The 24,934-nt window shown below is 44.7% G+C and overlaps 1 protein-coding gene and 1 long non-coding RNA gene across 4 annotated transcripts in view; one reads left to right on the forward strand and one right to left on the reverse strand.

Annotated features, from left to right (window-relative positions):
* Window positions 1-2,342: 2,342 nt before the first annotated feature.
* On the reverse strand, window positions 2,343-2,915 carry LOC122186828. Its single transcript, XR_006181193.1, has 2 exons — window positions 2,791-2,915; window positions 2,343-2,506 (listed from the first exon to the last, which is right to left on the reverse strand). It is a non-coding gene; the product is annotated as an uncharacterized LOC122186828 (long non-coding RNA).
* ASPSCR1 (ASPSCR1 tether for SLC2A4, UBX domain containing) overlaps window positions 2,811-24,934 on the forward strand; it is a 36,249-nt gene continuing 14,125 nt past the window's right edge. Inside the window, exons 1-9 of one of the 3 annotated variants that reach the window (XM_042883777.1) lie at window positions 2,811-2,828; window positions 3,237-3,292; window positions 4,063-4,177; window positions 8,443-8,543; window positions 15,071-15,128; window positions 15,923-15,996; window positions 16,703-17,141; window positions 22,340-22,479; window positions 24,823-24,904. In XM_042883777.1, coding sequence (XP_042739711.1) covers window positions 4,136-4,177; window positions 8,443-8,543; window positions 15,071-15,128; window positions 15,923-15,996; window positions 16,703-17,141; window positions 22,340-22,479; window positions 24,823-24,904 — 936 coding nt within the window. In that variant the 5' untranslated portion in view covers window positions 2,811-2,828; window positions 3,237-3,292; window positions 4,063-4,135. Of the gene's footprint in view, window positions 2,829-3,058; window positions 3,158-3,236; window positions 3,293-4,062; window positions 4,178-8,442; window positions 8,544-15,070; window positions 15,129-15,922; window positions 15,997-16,702; window positions 17,142-22,339; window positions 22,480-24,822; window positions 24,905-24,934 lie in introns of those variants that run through there. The other 2 variants (XM_042883775.1, XM_042883776.1) reach the window with 2 other exon arrangements.

Below are 24,934 nucleotides of genomic sequence, written 5' to 3' on the forward strand. Positions count from 1 at the left end.
CGCTGTGGGGGTTTGTGGGGCTGCAGGGCTGGGCAGCAGCCGGGAGCTGCTGGAACGCATCGCTCTGTGAGGCCTCCGTGCTCCAGGATCGCCGGCGTGGTTGGCACAAGCAGCTCCAGGAGCTCATGTCCCAGTAGCTGCAAAGCAATGGGACAGGTAATATCACGGAGCCTCATCCTACTTCCTGAGAGAAAAGGATGCCTCCCATCACTCTGACTGGCTCGTGTTCTGTTTCTGTGTTCTCTGTCTTTGGGGAGCTGTGGAACTGGGCTCTGCACCAGCTGCCATGCTCACTGGAGACACTGGGGAGCCTTAGGGCAAAAAGGGGAGTGTGTTCATGTTGCAGATCTCTGGGCTTTTGTCCAAAGAGGTGAAGCAAAGAGGTTCGAATGCCTGTCCTGCCTATACCTGGCTCCCTCCTGCTGTGCTGTTTGCTCAGGTAACTCAGGGCTTTTCTCAGAGCACTCTTACTCATCCTTCCATCACCCATATGTCCTCTGTCGCAAGGAGCAGGGGCTGTTGGGAGAGCGTGGGGCTCTCAGGGTAAGGGAAGAGCTTCCTTGTGGATGTTTATTGGTACAGTGACACATTGAGTCTGGGGGAACATCCAAGCACACACATTTCAGTTACTGAGTACTGCTTGTCAGTGTGAGAGCTTCACCTGTGATATGAGCCACCCTGCGCTGAGCAGATTGTGTCTGGCATGGCAGGAGGCTCAGTGAGAGCTGTGAAACACCTGCACCACAAGCTGAAGGTGTGGATTTGTTATTGGTAGGAGTAAGGCATGTAGGAGGCCACCAGGAGATTTTTAACCATTGGGAGTAACATAAAGGGAGATGCTTTTTGATTTAGTACCCCTCCAAATGAAATGGCATACGTAATACATTCCAGTATGTCCCAATACAGTTCAGTACGTTGAAGCTCATTGAACCTTGTTGTACTATGGGAAATGAGACAGAAATGAGACAGCTCTGCTCAAGTTCCCCACCTCATTTCCTAAGTCTTGAATTGACAAAAAGCTGTGATGGTGGAGGAGATACAAATCACCCCCCAGGCAGCACTCACCACCAGCTGAAATCCCACTTCTCACGGTTCCACTGCTTCACCACCATCTCTTCTACCATCGGCGGTGGGAAGGATAAAGGAGCTTTGGTGGGATGATGTATCCTGACCATGCCTACAGTGCAGAGCTCTGTGTGATGCTGTCCTGGGAGCCCCGGGACTCAGCCAGAGGAAATGCTGTACAGAAATCCTCCTTACTGGGATAAGAGACTGTTGTTCTGCATGATATTTTGGTTACAAGGTATTTCTAGATGTTCACAGTTAATTTCTTACCTATCTGAAAGAAAATAAAAAGGTTGTTGGGTATTTTTTGTGTGTGTGTGTTTTCAAGAAATAAAAATTATGCATTATTCCATGTGGCTGCGTGAGACTGAATGCAAACATACACAACTTCAGGAGTACGTTTTTAATGCCAAGCACTGCTGGCTGCCTGAAAGGTGACTGTGGGGAAGGATTGTGGCAGAAGGTTGGAGCTTGATAATCCTTGAAGGCCCTTCTAACCTAAGCCATTCTATGATTCTTCTACACTTTCTTCACTGTAATCACTCCTGAAAAGCAGTTTTTTGCTGTGCTCCCTGGTAGCACTGCAGGCATCTTCACCCTGACAGTGGCAGAAGTCTGAATTGTTAAAGATATTTTCAGCTGTTCCCTAATGAGTCCCTCTTTCTTTGTTGCACTTTAATGAGCTCCAGGTTTATTTTCCTCCCCCTCCTTTCTCTCCTGGTGCTTCTAATTTCAGATAAACATTTAAGATTAGAAGCGGCTCAGGATACGTAACATGACTCTTAACCTCTGTGCAACTTTCTGATTCTGACTTGCCATTAAAAGCTTGATCCATCTCTATTCCTGCAATGTGAAGATTTTCAGCTGAAATTACATCCATGGTTTTTTTCTTTTTTAACAGGAGCAACTTTTCTGTACGGGTTGTGTCACTTTCAGATGCAAAATAGGAAACAGCTGCCTTTTTCAGACATCAAATAAGAGCCACCCTGCATTCACAAACTATTTTCAGGCTCTGTGAAAACCGAAATGTATCTTTTAAAGCTTAATGGTTGCTCTATCTCAGCAGCTGTCATTAACACAGCCATTTTAATTGTTTCTTCATACCTTCTGTGAAGGTATTCACCAATGAAAGGGCAGGGTGCCCTGATCTGTGTTTGATACTTGGATTGCTCCCTTATCATAGAGGCACGTTGTGCTATCTGTTGCCCCATTTGTAGGCATGGTGTGACAATGGGCCTTCCCAACAGGACGGAAAGAACAAAAAATCACGAATTAAAGACATTTTTGAATATTAGTTTAAACATTATGTTGTATGCTGCAACATCCTGAACTGCTGTCAGTCTATGGAGCAGTCCTGGTGCTGGATGTGGGGAGCTGCGCTCAGCAGCCACAGGACACCTGCATCATTCACTTCCCACTGTCTCATTTCTTCTTTGCTGCACTTAAGAAGAGGAACGTTATCTTTAACAGCCCTTCCTTAAAAGGGCCGCCTTCTTTTATAAACCAGGCAGAACAGAGCTGGATGGAGACAGCGGGAAAAAGCTTCAGCTAAAGCAATTCCAGCGGCTGACCCTAGCCAAGATAGGAGCAACCGAAGCACCGTGAGGAGCCGACATCGGGAGCGCGTTCAGCACACGGAGGCGGTGCTGGGAGCGCAGGGAAGCTCTGAGGACACAAGCAGTGACGGATACCGGCTCGCTCCGCTCCTCCCGTCACACATCTCACCGAACGGCCGAGCTCGCAGCACTGCCGACAGAGCAGAGGTTCGGGCGCAGCGTCGTCTTTTCCGCGCCGTCGCACGGGGAGCCGCGGAGCGCAGGGACGGCGGTGCCGCCGGGCACAGGAGGGGCCGAGCCCGGAGCCACGCGCTGCCCGGCTTCTCCTTCGAGCTCGTCCTCTCAGCCGAGGAAGCGCCGTCCGCCCGCCGCAGGCCCCGCTCGTACCGGGGGGCGGAGCGGGGCGGGCGCAGCGCGGCTCCTCCCCGGGAGGGAAGATGGCGGCGGCGGGCGGGGGGGGCGCGGCGGTGTCGGTGTTGGCCCCCAGCGGGCGGCGGGTCACGGTGCGGGTGGGGCCCGGCACGGTGCTGCTCCAGGTGGGTCCGGGTTGGGGGCGGTGCGCGGCGAGGGGGCCGCGCTCGGAACCGGGTCCCGACATCTCCGTTCTCTCCGCAGATCCTCGAGGAGGTGTGCAGGAAGCAGGGCGGCAGTCCCGCCGAGTACGGCCTGAAGTGAGTCCCCGCGCGGGGTCGGCGGCGCCGCTTCGGCTCCCGGCCGGGTCGAGGCCCGCGTGCGGCTCCGGGCTCTGCGCTGTGCTCCGTGCCGCCCTCGGCCCCGAGGGCTTCCCGCCGCCGCCCCGCTCGGCCCGGAAGGCCGCATGGAGCAGGCCGTAACCCGGAGCTGCTCGCTGAGCCGCGATCTGGTTTTACTCGTTGCCACGGCAGTGCGAGGTGCTGTGTGGGGATACACCAGGAAGCGGCCCGTAGTTAGCACTGGGGAGAGAGCGCAGCACATACAGCACAGCTCTGGTGATGCTCCAGAAAATTGTTTTCTTCACATTAATCTCAGTGTGTTTTCCAGCGTCAAAGTCCATTCACTTTTGAGGCAGATACTGAAATCCTTCCATAAAAACGTGCCCCTGCTTGTCCCCCTCATGTGCTTTCTCTGGTTCACTACAGGACCCCTCTGTTGCCTGCTGTTCTGACTGCCTGCCTTTACAGTGAGAAAGCCAGCAGTTTGCCAATCTGACTGGCAGCAGCGTGCCTTGTTATTTATCATTGAATCAGTGTGATTTGGTTGATGTTTCTCTGACATTTCTCTCATCAGAGCATTGGGGATTTTATTTGTGACTTCTACAAATCGTAGTTTTTGGTATGCTGCGTCATCACACTGTATGGCTGACAGCCTGCCCGGAGGCTGTGGAGGGTGTTAGGTCACTAAAATGATCTGACAGTGGTCTATGATGGTTCCTGATGTCTTCACCTGTTGTATTTTTCTTTAGGTTTCAGAGAAGTGTGTTGGATCTCACTTTACAGTGGAGATTTGCCAGACTGCCCAACAATGCCAAGCTGGAGATGGTGCCAGTCTCTTGTAATAAAGCGGGAATTGGAAACACGGTATGTTCATTACAAAGGGTGACCTGATTTGTTTCATTTTCAGTCCTGCTGGATGTGGTCCTGTCAGATCTAATGAGCAGGAGCATGTTTAGGCTTGGCCAGAGCTCGAGTGAAGGGCCACCCAAAGAATAGTGGAGGTGTGATGGAAAGTAGTTTGGTAACTGGAAGTCTTCGCTTACTGTCCGTATGGTCATGGAGGGTAGGAGGGTTCTTTTGAAGAGCTGAAGAACTTAGCAGTCTTAAATATATGTGACCTTAAAGATTGCCGATGGCTTTGCTCAAAAGCTTAGTTCTCTTTCCCAGTTTCTATTTCAGTTACTGTAGTTTGCCTCCGAGTTTCAACTAAAATCTCAGTTTTCAACAGGATTCACAGTGTATTCACACAGCTTTATCACTTTCTCTGACTTGCTGTGTCTAGCAGTGGCCTTATTTATTATTACTGGCAGAGGGCTTATGGGTGCTTTGTTCTGTAGGAGTTATTGTCATCTTCAGGAGACAAATCTTTTTATGCTTGTCATTCTTACGGCTGGAGGCACAACTTAATGGATATGTGTTACTGAGCATAAACATTTTATGTGGTAAAATCTTATTTAAGCAGTCTGGAAATGAACATTTGTCTATTGCTTAAAGTCATCTTTTTTTTTTCTTTTCTTTTCTGATGTGCTTAATAAGGAGCTTCTCAGATTTTGTGTAAATCTTCAGGTCTGTTGATCTCTTAATGTCTACCTGCCAAATTGTGATAGTGGTATTTTGTTGTAGGTAATTACTTTGGCTGTCACGTCAATAAACTCATGCATACATTGAACATCGTTTTATTAGAAGGTTTGGGCTCTCCACTCTGGTTTGCTGTGGGTGTGTTTTGTAGCTTTGGATATCACTGATGTTCACGTTTACCTTTAAAACTTCCATATGCTTTGTTCTGGTGCTGACGTTACCTTTCTGACTCTGTGATAAAGAATTGTCTGCTCGAAATGACATCATTTAAAAGACAGAGCAAAACCAAAATACGATCTGGGAGCACACGCTGCAATTTTCAGTTAAAATAAAGTTATGATGGCGTGAAGTAATTCTTCCAAATGAAAGCAGTTCTGTCAGAATGGTACAGTGATGACTGCCTGAGCTTTGAATCTAGTTTGAGAGATGTTGTACTGAGGGGAAAGATGGTTTTATCTAAAGAAGATGGATGGAACCCATCAGAGCCTACCAGAAAGGTTGAGAACTGTGTACTGTGGGAGAAGGGTTATAAGGTGGGGTCGCAGACTTTGGTCATTGTTAAAGCTAATTAAAATTGTTATTTAGTTGTATTTCAACAAAATAATCTACAGGATTAAGAGTTCTCATAGAGTGCTTGTTGGTGTTTGAAGGAGTTGAGAAGGCAGAGCGAACATGCTTGCAAATGGTGCAGTCTGAACAGAGTTGCTGTCCCATAAACTAAGAGCAGACACTTCACTAGAAATAGTTTTGTGGGCAATATAAGAAAATACTTTGTAAAAATAAATACAGTTGTCCAAAAGAATTCCTTGCCGCTGAGAAAGAGTGTCACATTCTGTAGGAAATGTAAAACAACTGGGCAGTTCTAGGGATTGAACTGATGCTGTACTAACGTGGTGGCTGTGGAGATGTGAACCTGATCACACAGCTTGGTTAAGGCAATGTTGGGGTGAATCTGATTCTGTGCCCTTGGTTATTGAGCAAATTTTCCCTGTGATGGCAGGTGATCGGGGGGCACACTCAGCACAGTTGTGCTGATAAAGTTACTGTTCTTTTGCTTATCTGCTTGTAAACTTAGAGATGATGGGGCCCTGGGCAGCCTGGTTTAGCATTAAACGTGGAGGTTGGTGGCCCTGCATGTGGCAGGGGGGTTGGAGATTCATGATCCTTGAGGTCCCTTCCAACCCTGGCCATTCTGTGATTCTGTGATACCAATGCCTGGTATAATAGTCTTCAACTATTTTACATGGAGACTGGGATTTTTTTAAAAGGCTTTTCCAATTGACTGACTGTGACTTTCTTGACATACTTAGCTTTGAACTGTTGCCCAAGAGACTGATGCAACTGGCAGCCTGAATTTCAGGGCCGGATTCTGGTAGAATGGTGATGTCTGTAGCTGAGGGTAACCTCAGGTTTGTCTTCAGCATGGAAGAAACCAGGAGGTCGTGTTAATGGTGGGCTGAAACTATTGCTTTCTGTTAGCTGGTTGTTGGTGATGCCACCGTGATTCCCATCTCCAGCATGTCAAAATCAGCAGTCTGCCAGGCCTGGTGGGAGCTGCAGCAGGTGGTAAACAACTCTTCCAAAGAGACTGCAGTATATGGTGTAATTGTTTGGCTGCTAAGCCTTTTCCTTGAGGCTGTTCCTCAGCGTATTCATTTTGGAAGTGCCCTTTATTGATTTTCCAGTAGAAGTTTTCTGTAGATTATAAAGGATGCTTCATGAGCTAATAAGTGTAGATGTTCACGTTCCAGGTTGGAAAAACACCTGTTCCTTTTTTTCTTCTAATGCCACGTGCAAGTATTTAAGAACTTGAAATTGTGCATTAAAATTTGGTGGTTAGGAAGCCTTTGTGAGTTGCAAGTTGCATGGATTGTCTTTTTAGACTTGGCAATAGTTGGTTTGGTCTCCATTGACTTAAGAAAGACAATTTTGAACTACGCTTGTTGTTCCTATGTGTAAATGTGCAAGTTATGTTATTTGTTAGGCTTTGGGAAGGCTTTTTGCATGCTGGTGCTTAAGTCAACAGAGCTTTGTGCTGTGTGGGTATCACAACTTGTGCAGCTGCATCAGTTCTGTCCGAGCCATTGGAATTCTTTTAATAGAGCTATGGAGCTCCTCGCTGTACAGTTTCAGCTAGTGTGAAACTGAGCATTTCAGCTCTTGTGGTGGCATGCATGTCATCTGGGACTCTTGCATCCTTTCTCTGTCAGTGTTTCAGTTCATGGGGATACATTGTTCCAATCAGAACCCCCTAACAAGCAGATCTGTTACCCGAGAGTTGATATTTTTCCACTGCCTTTCACTGCACTGTTAGAACAGTTATGAGCTGAGCAGTGCTGGGAAAGTGAGCATTGAGAGGAGCAGATCTCGGGCTGTGGTACAGAGGCTAAGGCTGAGTTTGCCTCTTGCACTGAGCGTGTTCTCTGCAGATCTCCCTTGTAACCGTGACCCCATCACTGCTTTCAGTGCTGTTGAATGCTTCTGTCAAAGTCTCCTCTTTTGGCTTCTCTTCTCACTTTTTCCTGTTCAGCTCCCTCCAATTGCTTGTTCCAAAGGTCCTCCGTATTCCATTTCACTTCCTTCAGGCTTTGGCTTGAGCTCCTTCTCTCTCCCCTCTGCCTGCACCTTTGGCTCTAGCTGGCACATACGCTTCCTTCAGAGTCGTTTCTTTTTGACTCTGAGTAGATATGCAGACGTGGTGGTGAGGATCGACTGCAGTGAACTCATAGCTGTGCAAACATTGCAATATTTGGAAAACAGTGTGACTTCTCTTTTTTCCATCCTCTGTTTCAAAAGGAGATTTTACTTTTAAAAAGGGCTCCATTTTTTTTTTTTTTTCCCTAATTTTCACTGTCACCGTAGGGTTATTGGAAAGTCAGGAATATTCATTGTGTAAGAACATTTCATAACAAATAAATGTCCTCTAGAGTTCTTGAGAATATTTAATGGAGAAGCAAAGTCTGGAGTCCAGAGAAGTCCTTGCAGAATGATACTGGCCGGGCTGGTGGATGTCTGGATGGCAGAATCAGATCTGTTGTCCTGCTGTTTCTGTAGACAGAGGTAGTAACAATAGCTGGTGTCATGCTGTGCGTTCTTACTGCGTGAGAATGCACTACAGGTTGTGCAGCTGAGAGATTCATGTCAGATTGTTTTAATGGTAATTTACTGGCAGCACTGTGTGCGCTGTGAGCTTGGACACTGAAAGCAAAGCTGTTAATTGCATTCAGCAAATCTTTCCAAACTGAGGTCATGTGGTCATGTTAAATTTTCAGTGATGTGAGAAGATGCTGCGGTGCTAATGGATCACCCAGGGGAATCTGTTTGCTGGAGAACTGAAACTATAGTATTTGTACCAGAATAATTTGTTACAGATATTAACTTCGAAGATATTTGAATCAACATTTGTATCTAATGTAACCGCTAGCAGCAAGTGCTTAGAAAGAAGTTGCATTTTTTGGATAGCAATGATTCTAGAGATTGAAATGGCGAAGAAAGTTGCTAAGAAAAGGGTTTTCATTCAGTATTTATAACTCAGCATGTTTCTCCTGTAGGTTCGGATTGCACTGCAGTTAGATGATGGCTCCCGTTTGCAAGATACCTTTCTCTGTCAGCAGACCTTGTGGGAACTTCTGAACCATTTTGCAAAGACCAGGTGAGCAATGCAGTGAAAAAAATACGTGTTTGAATAGATGTCTGTGTGACAGTCTGTAGGTGCAGTTACAGGGCTTTCTGCTTTAACACCAAGCAAGCAGCTGCTGGCTCTCTTCCCTTTGCTCCCAGTGGGATGGAGGAAGAGAATTGGAAGGGAGGAGGTTAGAAAGTTTATGATTTGAGATAAATGCAGTTTAATAAGTAAAAAACAAAACAAAATTAACACACTCTTGCTTCACCTGGTAGAAGGGGTTCTTAAGCAGGTTGCTGTTGCTTTTGGGACTTGTTGTCATGCAGATCTTCAAGGAAATCTGGAGCTCTCAGCAAGCAACGTGGAACCTTCAGAAGACTGATTAAATCCTATCTAAATGGAAGAATATCTGGTCTTACATTTATGAAATATATACATGGGTTAGAAATCTTACTGTTTGAGTCCAGTTTTAATTGAGTGCTTTCTTTTTGTCTTTAGTTTTGACTTAAAGATGCTGTATTGTTTCAAGATGTCAAGCTAATAAACTTTTCTCTATAGACAGTTCTTTTTTTGTGGCTTGGAAGATGTGGCAACCATTCTATTCCAAACAGAATTTCCAAATCTAGGTTATTTTTTTCTATTGCAGTTGGATTTACCTTTCTCTTGATAATGTGGCACTTGAGAACCTGTATTTCTGTCTTGTTCTTCCTCTTGCATTCCCTGCCTTCTGCCAGTTGCTCTTGGCTTTTTCTAATGTAACTGGAGAACTTCTTGCTTCTGTTGCCTATTAACTTCTTGCCCTTCTGAACAGATGCTGTATTACAGTATTGTGCAAGCAGGAAGTATTTTTTGCTAATTTCTCAGAATGCTCAAACATTGATCAATCTGAGGAGGTGGTGGCCTTCTGTCTGGAGTGTTCTTACGTCTCCAAGGCTGCGGTGCTCGAAAAGCTGTAGAGTGAGTGGTCACTGGGAAAGGAAGGGGGATGAAGAAGTTGCTTTCAGTGAAGCTCAGCCTTTCAGCAGAGGCTTAGAGGATGCTAAGTGAGGGATTGCCACGCACACTGAGTTGTAGCAGTTGCCCAATGGCAAAATGGCACAGGTTAGCATTAGCCTAATGTGTACTTGCAGGAACAACTTGAGCTGAAGTTTAAAGTCGCTTACTCTGAACTGCTCATGAAATAACTGAAGAAACAGAGTTCTGGAGTTGAATTGGCCAACGTTACCTCAGTATGTCAGGTAGTACAGTTGGATTGTGTGACTTGAGTTGCTCTGGAGCTGTTGCAGGGTAAAAAGAGCTAATTCTTTGGACCTCCCAGTGATGTGCTGTTCATTTTCTGTCAGCTTAGCTCCTGCACTGCCCCACAGGAAGATCAAACGAGGACCTGGTGTTGGCCCGAGGGAGGGAGATGGGATCACAGGGTCCATCAGAAACATCACCACAGTAGTTACTGCTTATTTCCTGCACTCCCATCTAACTCTCTTCATAGTATTTGTGCAGCTTTGTGGGGATATGTAGTGGATTCAGCTGAAAAACAGTATTTTCCTTAGGTCAGTTTCCCAATCCAGTTAAGAGCTGTCTCACAGACGGTTACGACAAGAAGTGTAACGTGTCAGAAATAAAGATCCAAAGGGGGAAACAGATGGGTAGGAATGGTTTATGTCAGGTTTTCTACTCAGCATTTTGTATCACCAAACAATAGTTTGAGGAAATGCTTGAGGTAGTCTAAAGTGGTACAAGTGAATCTTATTCTTCTCACTAATGGTGAGATCTACTGTCTGGCATTTACTCTTAAGTCAAAAGGGACAGTCTGCATATAAATGGCCAGGCAGAAAATAATCATTTTTATTTTCTGGTAGAGGAAAGAAACAGGCAAGAGAGAAGCAAAGGCCAGGTGTTCTGGGTATTTGAAGGCCTCTCTTGAACCTTACCACATCCTTGGTGCCTCTGGGAGGAGAGGAGTGCCTGTTGCAGTTCAGGAGCTGCCAGATTGGTGGAGCTTTTATTTGTTACAGGTTGTTGTAACACTAGTAGTTAATATGCATAGTGCTTTTTTTAAGGTTATAGCTGCCACTCTATTCTAAGTGTATAGTATTCTAACTTCAGTTCGTGAGGCTCAGCTGTTCCCTTCTGCCCTGTGGAAGCTGAGCTCAGAGGCTGGGGTGGACTTTGTAGACTTCTGATTGAACTCAAAAAGCAGCAAAGATGGTGAGCGTGACGACAAGCTGGATCTGCAGCCATACACTCAGATTCTGTGGGCTGTGCTGTTTTCCAGTGTGTGCTGACGCAGTTGACTGGTTAGTAACCAGTCAACTAATTGGTGACTTCTGCTGAATCTTCCCTTCCAGTTTCCAAGTGGAGACGTTTTCCTGGAATGCTCAGCCGCTGTAAGTGCGTGAGGGGAAGTATTCTAAATCCACTGGAATTTCCCCCAGGTCTCCAGCATCCATCTTGGCTAATTGGGTCTGAAGAAGGTCTGGAAGCTATTGTCAGGCTGCTCCTCCTCTCAGCATGCGGCAGTCCTTGCACAAGATGTTTACAGGCCCTGTCAGATCACTACATGGAGGAATCTAATCTGCTTGCCGTTCCCCTTCTAAAGAGCAGCACATCAAAGAAATGACAATGTGTTTGATGTATGTGCTTGCCTCAGTGAATGAATGTAATGGATTAACAGCAGCTGGAGGAGGAGCCTGCTGGCTTACCAGAGTTATACGAAAATAAGTCTCCCTGGGATCTTTGCGTGGAGTCTGTTCTTCAGAGACCATTTGAAGGACAAGTGGTGGATGCCCTTTTAGCATCAGGCCTGGGAGAGCTGTTGCTTTGCAGTCTCCCACTCTTGCCCCTATGACAGCTTCAGTAGCTCTGTAGATTGTTTTACATGGAAGTGATTGCAGTCTGGATGCTTGAAGGCTATTCTGACAATGACTGTGACTCTGCTACCTTTGTGGTAGGGAATCCATTCAGTTCAGATATTTTTTCACACGTTTTTAGAAGGCTGTTCAATCAAAGGATTCCTTGGATTGAAGTGGAAAGAAATTTTGGAAAGGTGAATGGAACTAGGTTGTGTAAGTCGAATTAGTTTCCTCTCTTCTTGGACTGTTTGGTGAATGTGTATTCCATTGCATCCTAGCTTCTAGCATCCTAAATAGTGATCATCAGCATTTTCTGACCAATGACCTGAGGTTTATGTTTTCATTCCCCTGAGCTGTTTTTATCTGCCATTTTCTGTGGCTCCAGAGAGAAACTGCAGCCTATAAAGTCTGCATTGTTTCCTCCATATCTCAGCATTTTTTTTTATTTTTTTATTTTTTTATTTTTATGCATTTTGATGAGGGCTTTCTGTAGGGATACAGGTGATCTTGGTTGGAAGCAGAAATGTTAAAAGCAAACTGAAGATCACTGTCTGTTCTGAGTCGCCTGGAAAACTTTGAGCATGCACAGCCTGTGAGGTTGTGCTGACAGTCTCTTATGTGCTATTTTGTTCCAAACTTCCAATCAGGAGACAAATTGTGGGGTTGGTTGTGTTGTTTTTTGCCTTAAATCATCAAGGTTTGCATTTCATACCAGAGTGTAAGCAGAGCCCAGCCTTTATTGCAGACTTGCTTCCCCCCACCATGGGATTGGGAAGAGGCAAAGTGACAGCTGCAGAATGCCTCTTGAGACCAGCCTTACTCTGAGGTTTCTGACAGCTTGAGCGTGTCCTGGATGCTGATGCTGTGCTGCCATTGCTTCAAATACACCAGCAACTGCAGTATTTATAAACACAACTGCAAATAGGGTCTTCCTGGTATATGGGAAAATGCCTGCAGTAATGGAAGCAGCTTCCCTTCCAACACTGGTGGTGATTGCAGTGCCTCCAGTGTCTGAGTAACAGCAGAAAAAGGGTCACATAGGAATAGTCATATTGGAGCAGAAAGCTGTTCGTCTGCTGCAGATTGTTTCCTGCAGAGCATCGTGTATGGCTTTTTGTCTTTGGCTGAGTATAAGTGATTGCAGAACTGCATGTGGTTGCAACCTATTTTAGGTTGTTTTGGTGTTTCTTTTTTTTTCCTTTGAATGAGAAACTTAATTGTTTTTCATAAGCTGAAGCTGGGCTGTAATTAGGATGCTGTGGGCATGGCTGTCACCTACTTCTTGCATGATGGCATTTGGTACATTGGCTGGGAGAAGTGTGTTTTCCCTTCCCTCCCCCCTCAAAAAAGAAGAGGTACCTCGGTACTGTCAACCCATTCAGATCTGTTGCAGTGGATCTGATAGCAGTTCTCAGCCCCTCACATCCCTGAACAGAACTCGTATCCCAGCGCTGGTTTTACGTGTTGCTGTCTATGGATTTGTTGGGTATAGCAAGTGGGGCTCATCAGTTTGGTAGCGACTCGCTTTATCCTGTATCACCATGCTGCTGCACGCTTTATTTGGAAAGGTTTAAACCTGTAGATCGAGGCTGGAGATAGGCAGCTACAATTAAAGCAAACAGAAATCTGAATTCTGGTCGGTACTTAACTGGTTTGCTCCCCCACATCCTCCATCTGGAGCTCTTTGATGTGCTCTTGCTCTTGAGGATTACACAAGCATTGAGTACTGTCGGTTCTCAAATGGCACTCCCAATTCTGAGTGACTCCTCCTTGCAGCTACTCTGCTTGCATTTCTCTGAAGCTGTGTTTTGAGTCCTAAATGTGAGTGTCCGTGGTGAATTTTCCCACAGTTTAATGCCCATTTCCCCCTTGTTTTTTTCTGCTCTGTAGACTGGCTGACTCCTCCCCTGTTCCATTTGTTTTGTCACTTTGTACCAGAGTAAATAAATTCATATTTGGCAAAACATTGATTACATATGTATTCTTCTAAGCTGCTAAACTGTGATGTATTTTTGGACACAACAGACTACAAAGACATTGACGAAGTTATTGGTGTTCTGTTACTCCTGTTGAGCATTGTGATGACACTTAAGGTTATTGGAGTCGCTGCACTGCAAACAGAATGTTGCATTTGGGTGCACAGACTCATCTCCTACTGTGCACAGATAAGGTGCTCCTCGGTGAAGCTGAGAGATGCCTCCAAGCAGGACATGGTGGGAACAGAAAGTCAAGAAGTAATGGTGCAAAATGATTCTCTACAGTGCAAGGGAGGAGTCTAACCAGTCAACCAAAGTGATCACACAGTGTACATCAGAATGGCAGCCTGCACCCTCCTAACTCTGTGCTGGGCCAAAGCAGTTCTGGTGCTGGAGGTTAGCACCTGCCATGATTCTTTCTTAGCTTGAATGCTGAGACTGTTGGAACCAAACCTGGTTCCCACAGTTAAGCACTAAGACTCTTACTAGCTGTCTGACCAAAATTCTGGTCAAGTGACTTATTCATGTTTACGATGGAAGCTTCTCCAGAAATGAAAGGTGCAGAAAGCGTGTGACAGTTATCGCAGTAGAATTTAAAGAGGCTTTTTTTCTTCTTTTTCCATTAATTAACTCTACACTGATACAGAATAATGATTTCTGATGGGATTCTGAGTAATATCCTGAATATGTACCTTCACATTTTGTAGTGCAGGAGCACACATGATTCTACATGCTGTGGGCACTACTGAGCACATGAATAATCTTGGATGAGTGAGAGCTGAGACTTGCTGTGATGGACAATGATTGTCTTTTTCTTTTCCATCTTCTACGTGGTCAAATGAATGTGTAATAAGGATTCTACTTGGTTTTCTCAGAACTGCTTATTGTGAGAAAAATGGGAAAAGAAGCATCTTCTTAAGAGTGGCATGTTGGGGCTGTCATCTCAGCCTTGAGCTATTTTTTCCTCTCCTGTATGCTATGAATCATCACTGAGGTCTTCTGCAGATGGCCTGTCATTGCCTTGCATCATTGCCTTGTTGGAACGCTTACCTGTGGGCTTATCTTCACCTTTTTTTTCCTACTACAGCAGCCTTTTCTTCAGCTTTGTTTTGTCCCCAGTCTCCATAATCTAAAAGCCTGTGCTGTTTTTAAATCTCTCTGACACTAGGACAGACCAGCTCTTTGTCCTTACCTCGTTAGGTTAGGTTGTGGTTGGACTTGATGGTCTTGAAGGTCATTTCCAGCCTGAGTAGTTCTATGATTCTATGCTTCTGTTCATTTGTTTTAGAGAACTATTTCATTCTGTTTGTTGCTGTGCATACAAGGAAAGAAACTGACCATTGCTTAAGGAAAATATGGTCTATACCATCACCAACTATTGAACTTAAAACAGTACTTGGGCTTCTTCGACTCTTCTGTGTGATATTATGGATTGGCCAGTGAAGCACACTAAGAATGATGTTGAATTTGTCAAGTAGGATGGACTTATTTCAAGATTAGCTGGAATTATTTCTTTGTTTCTGAACTTTGATGGTTGTGTTGAAGGAGCAGCGAATGTGTTGGAATGCATTCTTAATGTCTGATACTGATTCTGTGAGCTGTGTAGTGGCTGTTGATGGAGTAAAAGGGAGAAGAGAGTGTTTCTAGCTGATTTCACTATTTCTCTACCTTGGTTTTGGAAGGAATAGACTGCTCTACAGATGCTACAGTGTTTTGTTCTTTATTGCAGGGAGTTTCTGGAACAGCATGGTGAATTCTGCCCGGTCTGTATTTACATGCGAGATGAGGTAAGGCAGCAAAGCCCTCTTAACTGTCTTCTGCCTCTAAAATATAAGGAAAACTTAGCCCTGCTTTCCAACCTGGAAAGTGTTTCTTTTGAACTTTCTTGAGAGGGGAAGTAGAAAAATGTTGGTCTTTTCAAAGCCTGACAAGTCTGTATGGAAAAAAGTTCTCTTGGAACATAACCCTGGGCCGGTTAGACCTCTGAGCCCATAAAATGAGCTCAGTGACCTGTTTGTGTTTTTCTTTCCAACATCTTTTAAAGCTCGAGTCAAAACAGTGGTTTCATTTTAATAAATATTTGCTTTTCTCCCTGTTTTGATCTTTTGCTATTAATGTTTTGTTTAAAATCTTGTATGTGTGTATTATGGAATTTGCTCTCCCTAGCAGTCCCCTTTACTTCCCACTGACCTCTGTGGACATATTGTCTTTTTTCTAGAACAGGTCATTACAAGCAGATGGGAGGTGTGTGCAATGAAATCAGCCATCTCCTAGCTCAGAGATGTTGCCTGGTTTAACTACTGACATAAAAATCATGCTTTGCTGTGGGTGGATCAGGTTTGATTGTATGCGTGGGACAGAAACATGCATCTTCTTTTCTATGAAGATAATTTAATAGTGAATTTGTTAAAGCAACACAGGTGAATACAGATGGATTCGGGTTTCATTTCTAACTGTGGAGTGTTTTGAGTTGTTTCTGGTGCTATGTGGTGGTTGTTTTAATGCAGGCTTCTTTCTACAGCGACCTCTTCACATACTCTCAGGTAGGCAGTTGCTGTAATTTCTCCTCTGTTTGTTACAGATCTCAGGAAAAGATGCACTAGAGAAGACAACACTGAAGTCACTTGGCCTGACAGGAGGCAGTGCTATTGTCAGGTTGGGAGGAGCAAGTTTGAGCTCTTTGTTTTGTATTTTCACTCCAGTGAAATTGTTTTGTCCAAGTATCAGGGAAAGAAGCACGAAAAAATGTTAAAAAAGACAAACATCACTGTGCTCAGTAATTACTGTATTTGCCTGTTTATCTGAAACTGCTGCCCAGATGTGCTTCCCACAGCTGCAGATGCTGGCGCCGACCAGTTGTACGGATTAAAGGGGCTTGTTTGCCTCTTGGTTTTTTCTTTTTGTCTTTTTGTTGTGTTTTTTTTTTTTTTTTCTTTTCTGTTTTTTTCCCCCCTCCCCTAATTTTCTGCCTTTATTTATTTATTATTTTAAGCTCTCAAACTCTGCAGTGCCTCCTGCTGACTTCCTGGTTTGATAAGGTGGGAATCGGTGATTGTGCAATCGTCAAGCTAGTTCCTTCCATTCCTTACAGTGTGGATGGAAGGCAGAAATGATTAAAAACTGTGCTTTACATTGGACTACTGTTTGGGTTTTTTTTTTCTTTAAGGTAATTTTATTTTCTTCCTGTGGAGAGAGTAGTTCCTGTTCTGTTTTTACCCCCTTCCGAATTTCAGAGCAGTCAGAATAAGCGGATTATTAAAATATAGTCTAGCCAACTCCATTGCATCTTGGTCACGTTGAGAATAGGAAGGACAGTACTGTCACTAAAAATGATTTTTTGGTGTGTGTGTCATCTTTTAAGGGTTGTCATGAAGAAATGCAGTTTGTCTGGTCAGGAGGAAGCAGCGGATGCCACAGCACAGTGTGATGAGCCAGTAGTAAGGCCCAGCTCTACTGAAGGAGCAGTGGATGTGCCCCTACCTCAGACACAGGCATTCCCTGCGGTCTTGGATCACAGGGATGAGGCCTTGTCTATAAACAACTGCACGGACGAGCAAGACTCTGTTAGAGAATCCAATGCCAGCTTGGAGGAGCCGTGTCCTCCCTCAGAGTCCAAGTCTACCCCATTTGTCCCTTTTTTTGGAGGTGGGCAACGTCTGGGGTACTCTTCTGTGTCTGCACCACCTCTCGAGTTAGATATGCCATCTTCAGAGCTGCCAACGACTTTCTCTAGCCCTGGAGGCCCTTCTAAGCCAAAGAAGTCTAAGAACAGCCAAGAACTGCAGAAGGAACAAGAGCAGGTAAAATAATTTGTTTGCGGTCGGTCTTTGTATTTTCCCTTGCCCTTAGCTGAGCTCCTGAGAGGGGAAAGATGTTTTAATATTTGTGTTAGATGCCATGATGTCACACATAGAGTTCTGCCAAGAAAGTGCTGTGTTTTTACTATAGGACTTAGGAAGGCTGGATGTTTATGAGTTTACATGCTGTCCAGAAGTAAGAAAAGCTTTGAACCTTGAAATATTTTTAAAATGATTGGTTGTAATGGAGGCAAGGCAAGTGCATTAGAAACGTGGTCCAGAAGCACTTTTATTTCTGCCTTAAATTTAATAAAAAGCTAAACTTCTTTAACAAATGCCTGCTGTCACCTGAGCCCTGTTTGTCTGCTCTCTCCTGTGTAGTTTTACTACAGATGAACAGAATTTGGCAAGGGTTGTATTTTGTAGTTCTCTGGAGATGCTTATTGCTGCATGTGGCTGACTTACCTTCTGCGTATCGGCCAGATACACACCTGGTACATCTTCCCATACTGAAAGGGATTCCCTTTCTGCTCATTATATGTCCATGTCCTAGGAGTGGAAGTAGTCTTAAGTATGTTGCAACCTGATTTCATGCCTATCATATGCTTCTAAGGTCTGAGAAGACTGTGTTCCTCAGTCTTAAGCTGTAAGGCATGAAACACTGAACTCCATAGTGATGCGATTGTAAAAGCAGTATCCCATGCTGGTGGTGCTTAATATCTGCTTCCTCAGGTCTTCTGTCTGTAGTCACTCTGGCTTGCAGTTTCTGCTGATGACGTGGTAAATTGTAAGGGCCACAGATACAGGAAAGGAAGTTTTCAGTTACAGTTGCATCAGTCTTGCTAAACTGTAAATATTTGAAAAATGAGGTCTGGACCTCTTCCATTCAGTCTTCCTTATAGAGGTGTATTCTGTCTTGCTTTAAAATATCCTGTTTCTTCAGTAAACCCTGCCTCTCATTAACTCTTTTTCCACAAATACAAATTGTGCATTTATCTGTGTGGTTGGTGTCTCTGAATTAAAAATATATGAGTTAAAAATAGAAGTGCTGTAACCCATACAGCGATACCAAAACTGATGACTGAAGAATGCTACGTCGTCATTACGGGATGATCTCTGAATAATGTCAAGTTTACTTTCTGTAGGGCAGCAATGCAGAATTGGGTGCCTTCAGAAAGGTTGGGTACGTCTGATAAGAAGCCTAGTATGAGAGGTGTCAGCAGTATTTCCATGTTAAGTTATGAAGTTGTGTGTTGGGAGTTTCATGTCCCTGTTTCTCTGTGACCGGCTCCTTCCTTTGTCCCTTCACTCCACACGTCATCAGGATGGCTGGATTTAATCTTCAGAGGTCTCCTTTGTTGTTTCCCAGTTTTTAGTACCTCTTAGAGTTGGAGTTCGGTGTTTATCTTTAGTTCTGAACCAGCCAAGGGATTAAACAAAGGAAATCCATATGTAGGAAGAAAAGACGCCTGATGATGTTCCAAGGGAGCTCAATCCAGGAAGAATTTAACAAGGCTGTGCGTATGCCCTCACACTGATGTAGAGATTCTACCTTGGTTGACTTCTTTGTGGTTGCAGTCCGTTCTTGATGAATCTCAGAGTTGTTTAGGAGAAGCCAGACCCTGGAAGGACCCTGGAGCAGTTACAAATGTAGCAGGAAGAAGCCTTGCCAACCCAGTGGTGAATGTTTTAGTATATTAGAAACATGTTTGGGTCTTTTTAATCAGTGTTATTTAACCTTTTGGAACGGGCTCTGAGCACGGAGGGCTAAACAGTAGGCCGTGCAATTTATCCAGTGTAATGCATTGCTTGCTTCAGTGACACTCTCACCTATGAGGGATTTGGAAAGGAGGAGTTTCAGTTGTATCTGAAAAGGAAGGAAAAGCACGAGGGTTTGCTGCTCTTCTCCATCTGCAGTCTGCGCTTCTCCGCATGCTGACTGGAGAGACAGAGCTAATTTTGTAATTTTACTGGCTACAGCTTAGTGGGAAGCTGTGCTGATGGGCACAGAGCTGTGCTGCAGTGGCCTGGGGACTCTTGTGTGCAATCCAGAATCCTGTTCAGAAGTGCAGTCCAGTTCAATCCACTCGGAGGCACTTTGGGAACTGGCTTCCCCTCCAGTTTGAGAGCAGCCCTGGGAGCAGCTGCAGATTCTGTTGGGGGGGGGCTCTGCCCTTGTGTTAAACAGCATGTGATTTTTGACTGCTGTTTTCAAACCCTTTGATCTCTGGTGCTTTTGCAGCTGATTGATTACATTTTGTTCCTCCTCCATTCCTGCCATCCTCTGCTCTCAGCAGCAACAGCAGAGCGGAGCTAGCCACATGGCATCTGCTTTTTGTCCCTTTTCAATCCTGAGGGGGGGAAAAAAAACACAAAACAAAACAAATTATTTTTAAACATCAAAGGTCCATTTTTGTAAAAGAATCTTCCCATTAATGCTTTGCCTGTGTGTGGTTTTTGGAGCCGAAGAGAGGCTGGATAAAATCTGTGCTGGCGTCCCTTCGTTTCTTAGGCTAAAGATGGTTTACAGACAGCTGCGTGCTGACTTTGATGTCAGAACATTAATTATTAGAAGGTAACTTTACACCAGATTCCCCTGGAGATTAGAGCTCCCTGAGGTGGTGGGGAGGAGATGGGTCTCCAAGGAGATCTTAGGGCTCTGGTAAGCACAACAGCCTCCACTATGCTTAAAGCTGGAGAAAGGTTTTCCTCAGCTCACCTTCTTAGGGCCAGAGCAGCGACTTTGGACTGAATTGCTTCCTTTGCAGTTGATGGTATGGCACAGACTGCGGTTACATAGGTTGTGTAGCAGACACTGCTGTGAATTGATGACTTCAGCCCACTGTTGGGAAGCGTGTGATGTTGTGGCTTTGGTTGTAGAAGCAGAGATTTTGAAGAATTGCTATTTTGGGAAGGTGACAAACCATAACGCAGGTATCGCTGCAGAACGGTGGCAGCAAGTATGTAATTCTTCTGAGTTAGATAATGGAAGGTAGAAGCTGCCTTACAGTCACCTTTCACTGCCTTCTGTCGTGCAGAGAGTACCACACCTGGGCTGGGAAAGTGATTTGGCTGACCTGGTGTGTTCTGTTTCCAAAATTGCCCTTGGATTCTGCCTGTTCCTTTGGCTGGTGGGTGATGCGTTGCGATAAGGCTTTATTGAAAGTACTCAGACTGTGAGGTGCCTGATGGGACTGGCTAAGTGAGTAAATGGTAATGGATAAGGAAACGGGGATAAGGTGGTTGTTAGTGGGCTTTGGGCAAGGAGAGAATTGGTGGAGCAACAGCAGAACCCTTTTTCTCTGAAGAGTTTCTCATGCCTGTAAGGAGGCAACACGCCTGGTTGATTCCAGTGGGTGTGAAATGTGTAGCAGAAGAGATGTGATGATGTGGCAGCCTTTGCATCCTCGGGGGCAGAACAGTCATGTCTTCTGGCTGCTGAGCAGTGCCTTGTAGATACCTCATGCAGCTCTTTGGTTGGAATCAGAGTGCCATGCAATTCTGCAATCAAATTGCAGAAGCTTTGAAAAACAAGTTCAGAACGCTTGGATCATTTTTCACTCATTACAGCTCACTCCATAACTCTCGTTGTTGGGACTGAGCTGAAATTGTCATGCTAGGAGGTTCTTACTGTAGTGGTGTGTGCAGTCTTGCTAGATGTTCACATCTGCTCTTCTGTATAGAAAACTTTCTGTTTCTTCATATTAAGTTGCAGCTAAGTACTGTATCAGTTTGAAAGTCGTTGTCAGCAGCATTCAGGGTTGGCTAGGAAACAGGAGAAAATGATCTAGCCGTGTTTCAGCTCCCGTCTGTCTGTGCTGGGCTGGTGCAGGTACACTGCAGAGTTAAGTGGAGGAGTCTTGAATGGGGCATTTATCTATGGGAAGCAGTATGTTTTGTGTCCAGTCCAATAGGCTGGAGAATGGCTGCGGGGGGGACGTTCCACAAGTCTTTTCTCTGTATGCGTGTGTTCAGAGTGAAATGAGATGTGCCTGATGGGTGGGGAGGCTGGGCTAACCCTGATGCCAGCCTGGCCTTCCCAGCCCCTGCTTGCAGCGCTGAGCCCTGCTGTGCTGCTCAGCATCGCTCCCTGCAGCAGCCCCGCGTTCCTCCCTGCGCCCAAGGAAAGAAAGCTGCAATCAGGGTCTTTCACCCTCTAGTTACAGAGGGCTCTGCTCAGCTTTCTAAATGTAGCCAAGGGTCCCACCCATACAACCTCGCTCTTCTAATTTCTCAAATTACCCTTTAGTGCCCGCAAATAGAGTGGATGTTGCCTTGTAATTTGTTGTCTCTTTTGACAATTGAAGGAGACTCCTTCTGTTCCCAAGAGGCCCGGGCCTGGGGGAAGGGAGATGGAGGGCAGGCGTTCAGGCATTCATTTGGATTGGAAAGAATATATAAGGGAATATAGGGGGGAGAAATGGGAAACAGATTTGTTCGTAGAGCTTAGGGCTGTGTTAGGCCAGCTGTAAAGAAATGCTGTATTAACTATCAAAACTTTTGTTCTCGTGGGGCTCCTCAGTCATGGACTGCTTTCCCCTGCAAATCCTGCTGCCTGGAGTACAGTGCACTGCTTCAAGGCTTTGGGCATTTAAAGATGTCTAGGTCTTAAAAAGTCTGAATTGTTCAAGAGTAAGTAGACATATAACAGCCTCATGTGTATGTGACCCTTCTAGTGGTTATGTTCACAGTCAGTGCCAAGTACTTTTAAAAGTGCAAAGCAAAATGGGTTTAGTTGTCTAAGGGAGTTCTCTGTGTTGGATGAGAGTTGGCTTATGGACCAGAACCCGGGTCAAAAAGTTGAAACGTCTGATAAAACCCCACAGTGACTGAGTTGAGAGAACTCAACAGGTAAAAGGATGGCTCTTTAAAGTAAGAAAACATGGCTTGAGACCTGACTGGGAACTGGTGCTCTTGGCTCTATGGCAAGAGAATGCAAAGCAAGGAGAATGGAAGGTATGACGACAGGCAGGAGTACACGGCTTATAAACAGCTTGAAAGGGCGGTTTGTAAGCTCTGGTACTTAGAATAGCACCTGTATTCTGTGTGACACCTGTGGGATGGTCAGGGAGTGGAGTACTTCCTTAGCATCATGAATTCTCAACTAGTGGTTGTAGATCAGTTTGCAAACACTCAGGAACCTTACAGTGTGAGCAAAGCAGTGCGTTTAAGACTAATCCACACCTGTTTGTATTCTGTAGCTTGTAGAACGAGAGCCACTTCTGTGTCACCCAGACCTGCTGGATCCACTTCCTGCTGACCTGGAGGACCTTCCTGATGACTTTTTTGAAGTCACGGTGGACGATGTACGGAAACGTTTGGCACAGCTGCAGAGTGAGAGGCAAGTTCCCTTTGTACTGGTGACTGTGTTTGCTTCATATCCTTCTGCTGAGCGCAGACACACTGTGCCCCTGCTGCTGGTTGTGGTTTCTGGGGTAAGGGTTGTAGGTAAGTTACTGGGTATGGAATTAATGATAAGCACTGGAAATCTCTACCCTTTGTGCAGTTTGATTTCAAAGGCTATGCCATGTTTCTGTTTAAAGAACCTTTGTGTGTGAACTAGTTAACTGTTTGTGTTTGGGTTAATTGTTTCACTTGAAAGCTTCACTTGAAAGTTTCATCATGAAGTCTGTGATGCCTGGGTGGTGATAACTTTATCTGAGAACCTAAGCTAGTCAGGGCCAGTCCCTCACCAAAAAAAGGAGTGAAAGAAAGGTTCCTTCCTGTCTTCTACACTTCAAAGAGTTAATCAAAGCTACTTAACACCCCATCTCTTTTTTTTTTTCTTTTTCCTTCTCCTTTGTTCTGAAAGATAAGCCACTGTCTTTTATATTAGATGTGCTATTATTTGCTGGAGGCTCAAAACAGTGGTGAACTCCTGCTTTCTGTTTTGATGTGACTTCATATTAACTACCAGGAATTAAATGGCTGGAATTAGTAACTTGTAATGGACAAACATATGAGCACAATACTACAGCTTCTTAGGAGCAACTCCCACTAAGTAAGCATCAAAAGCAGAGTGACAAGCATGTCAAGAGAGGGGATTCTCTCTCAGCTCTGCTTTTGTGAGGTCCTACATTGCAGTACTGTGTTAAGCTTGGGGCCCTCAATGTAACAGAGACCTACTTCTGCTGGAGAAGGTCCAGGAGGATCTTGAGGATAATCAGAGGGCTGGAGCACTTTTCCTATGAACAAAGGCTAAGAAGAAAAGGCTCTGGGGAGACCTTATAGCAGCCTTTCAGTACCTAAAGAGAACCTACAGGAAAGCTGGGAAGGGATTCTGTTAGGAGTGTAGTGATAGGACATGGTGGTGGCTTTAAACAGCAGATTTAGATTAGGCTTTGGGAAGAAGTTCTCCACTTTGACAGTGATGAGGCACTGGAACAGGTTGCCCAGAGAAAGTGTGGATGCTCTATCCCTGGAAGCGTTAAGGCTGGGTTGGATGGGGCTTTGAGCCCATGGCGGGGAGGTTGGAACTAGATGATCTTTAAGGTCCTTTCTAAACCAAGTGGTTCTGTGACTTCATTAGCAATTACTAGCTTTTTCAGCTAGAAAGAAAAACCTTATGTTCTGTGAAGCAGTTCTGAACTAAAAACTTACCTTAATGTAAGGTAGCCTTCCTGTCACAACAGCATTTGGCTGTCTGTATGTTCTCAACTAAGCTAACTTCATCAGTGTATTTATTTTTAAGAGCATCACAACATGCCTTTAAACTCTGCAAGCAATCCATGAAACTACACTATAGCCAAGATGAGTTGGAGCTGGTTTTTCTCCCCATAGACCTCTGAAATCCACATGAGTACACAGATGGGCTTGAAAATTGCTCTGCCACTTGTGGGTCTGGAGCAGTTAGTGGTACAAATGTGGGGTCATTTGGTTGGGGGTTACTGGAATTCAGCCCCCTCAAAAATTTCCTCATTTCCAAATTTGCTGATGCTTGTAATCCTTTTCCCTCCTCACAGCCAGGGATAAATATAAAGACAAGTTCCACATGAAAGTGATATCAGTTGGCTTCTGGTCTTGCTGCTGAATCTTACTGAGGACTAGATGCATGCAGGGCAGTATTTTATGTGCAATTAGAATTTAGTTCTGATTTCATGAAGAGGCAAGAATTGATGTCAGAAATTGGTACACAAAGAAGAAACGGTGCAGATTAATTTCATGATTGCTTTTCAAACCGTGAGTAATACTTTCAGAGCATTTCAGAATGTGGTGTTCCAGCAGACAGTTCTGAGTACAGCAGGTGAAGTAAGCCTGTGGTGGTTTTGTTTAGCAGCTGTTGTTCCTGAGGTACCTTGTGATTCTCAAAAATACAGAGGTCCTTCAGACTGGATAGGCATAGGAGATAACTTAGAAATAGTTGTGCATTATTGTAATTATATGATCAAATGTTTCACTAAAATGTATTCTGGTAAATAGGATACCCAGAAACAAAGAAAAGATCTGAAGCTGAACATGGAATTGAAGGGGATCTGTTGGATCTGAGCTTATGTCTTTACTTACAGAAAAAAAATGTCTATGTTTTTGTGAATGCACTGTTTCATCCCAAATAGTGCTGTGAGAGACGTGTGGAACAATTGAGCAGTTCTCATCAGCTTTGCTTGGACCTTATGCTTTCTTAATAAAATTGAAGTGTATCTCAAATGTACAAAACTGACAGTTTGTTGTCTTCCCATGTATTTAGGAAACGCCTGGAAGAAGCTCCACTGCTGACCAAATCTTTAAGGGAGGCTCAGCTGAAAGAAAAGCTGGAACGTTACCCAAAGGTAGCCTTTGTTCTTTTCCCAGTCCTTCTG

The sequence above is a fragment of the Lagopus leucura genome, unplaced genomic scaffold, assembly GCF_019238085.1.
Source record: "Lagopus leucura isolate 7727_CA_CO unplaced genomic scaffold, USGS_WTPT01 Super-Scaffold_100040, whole genome shotgun sequence".
Classification (NCBI taxonomy): Eukaryota; Metazoa; Chordata; class Aves; order Galliformes; family Phasianidae; genus Lagopus; species Lagopus leucura.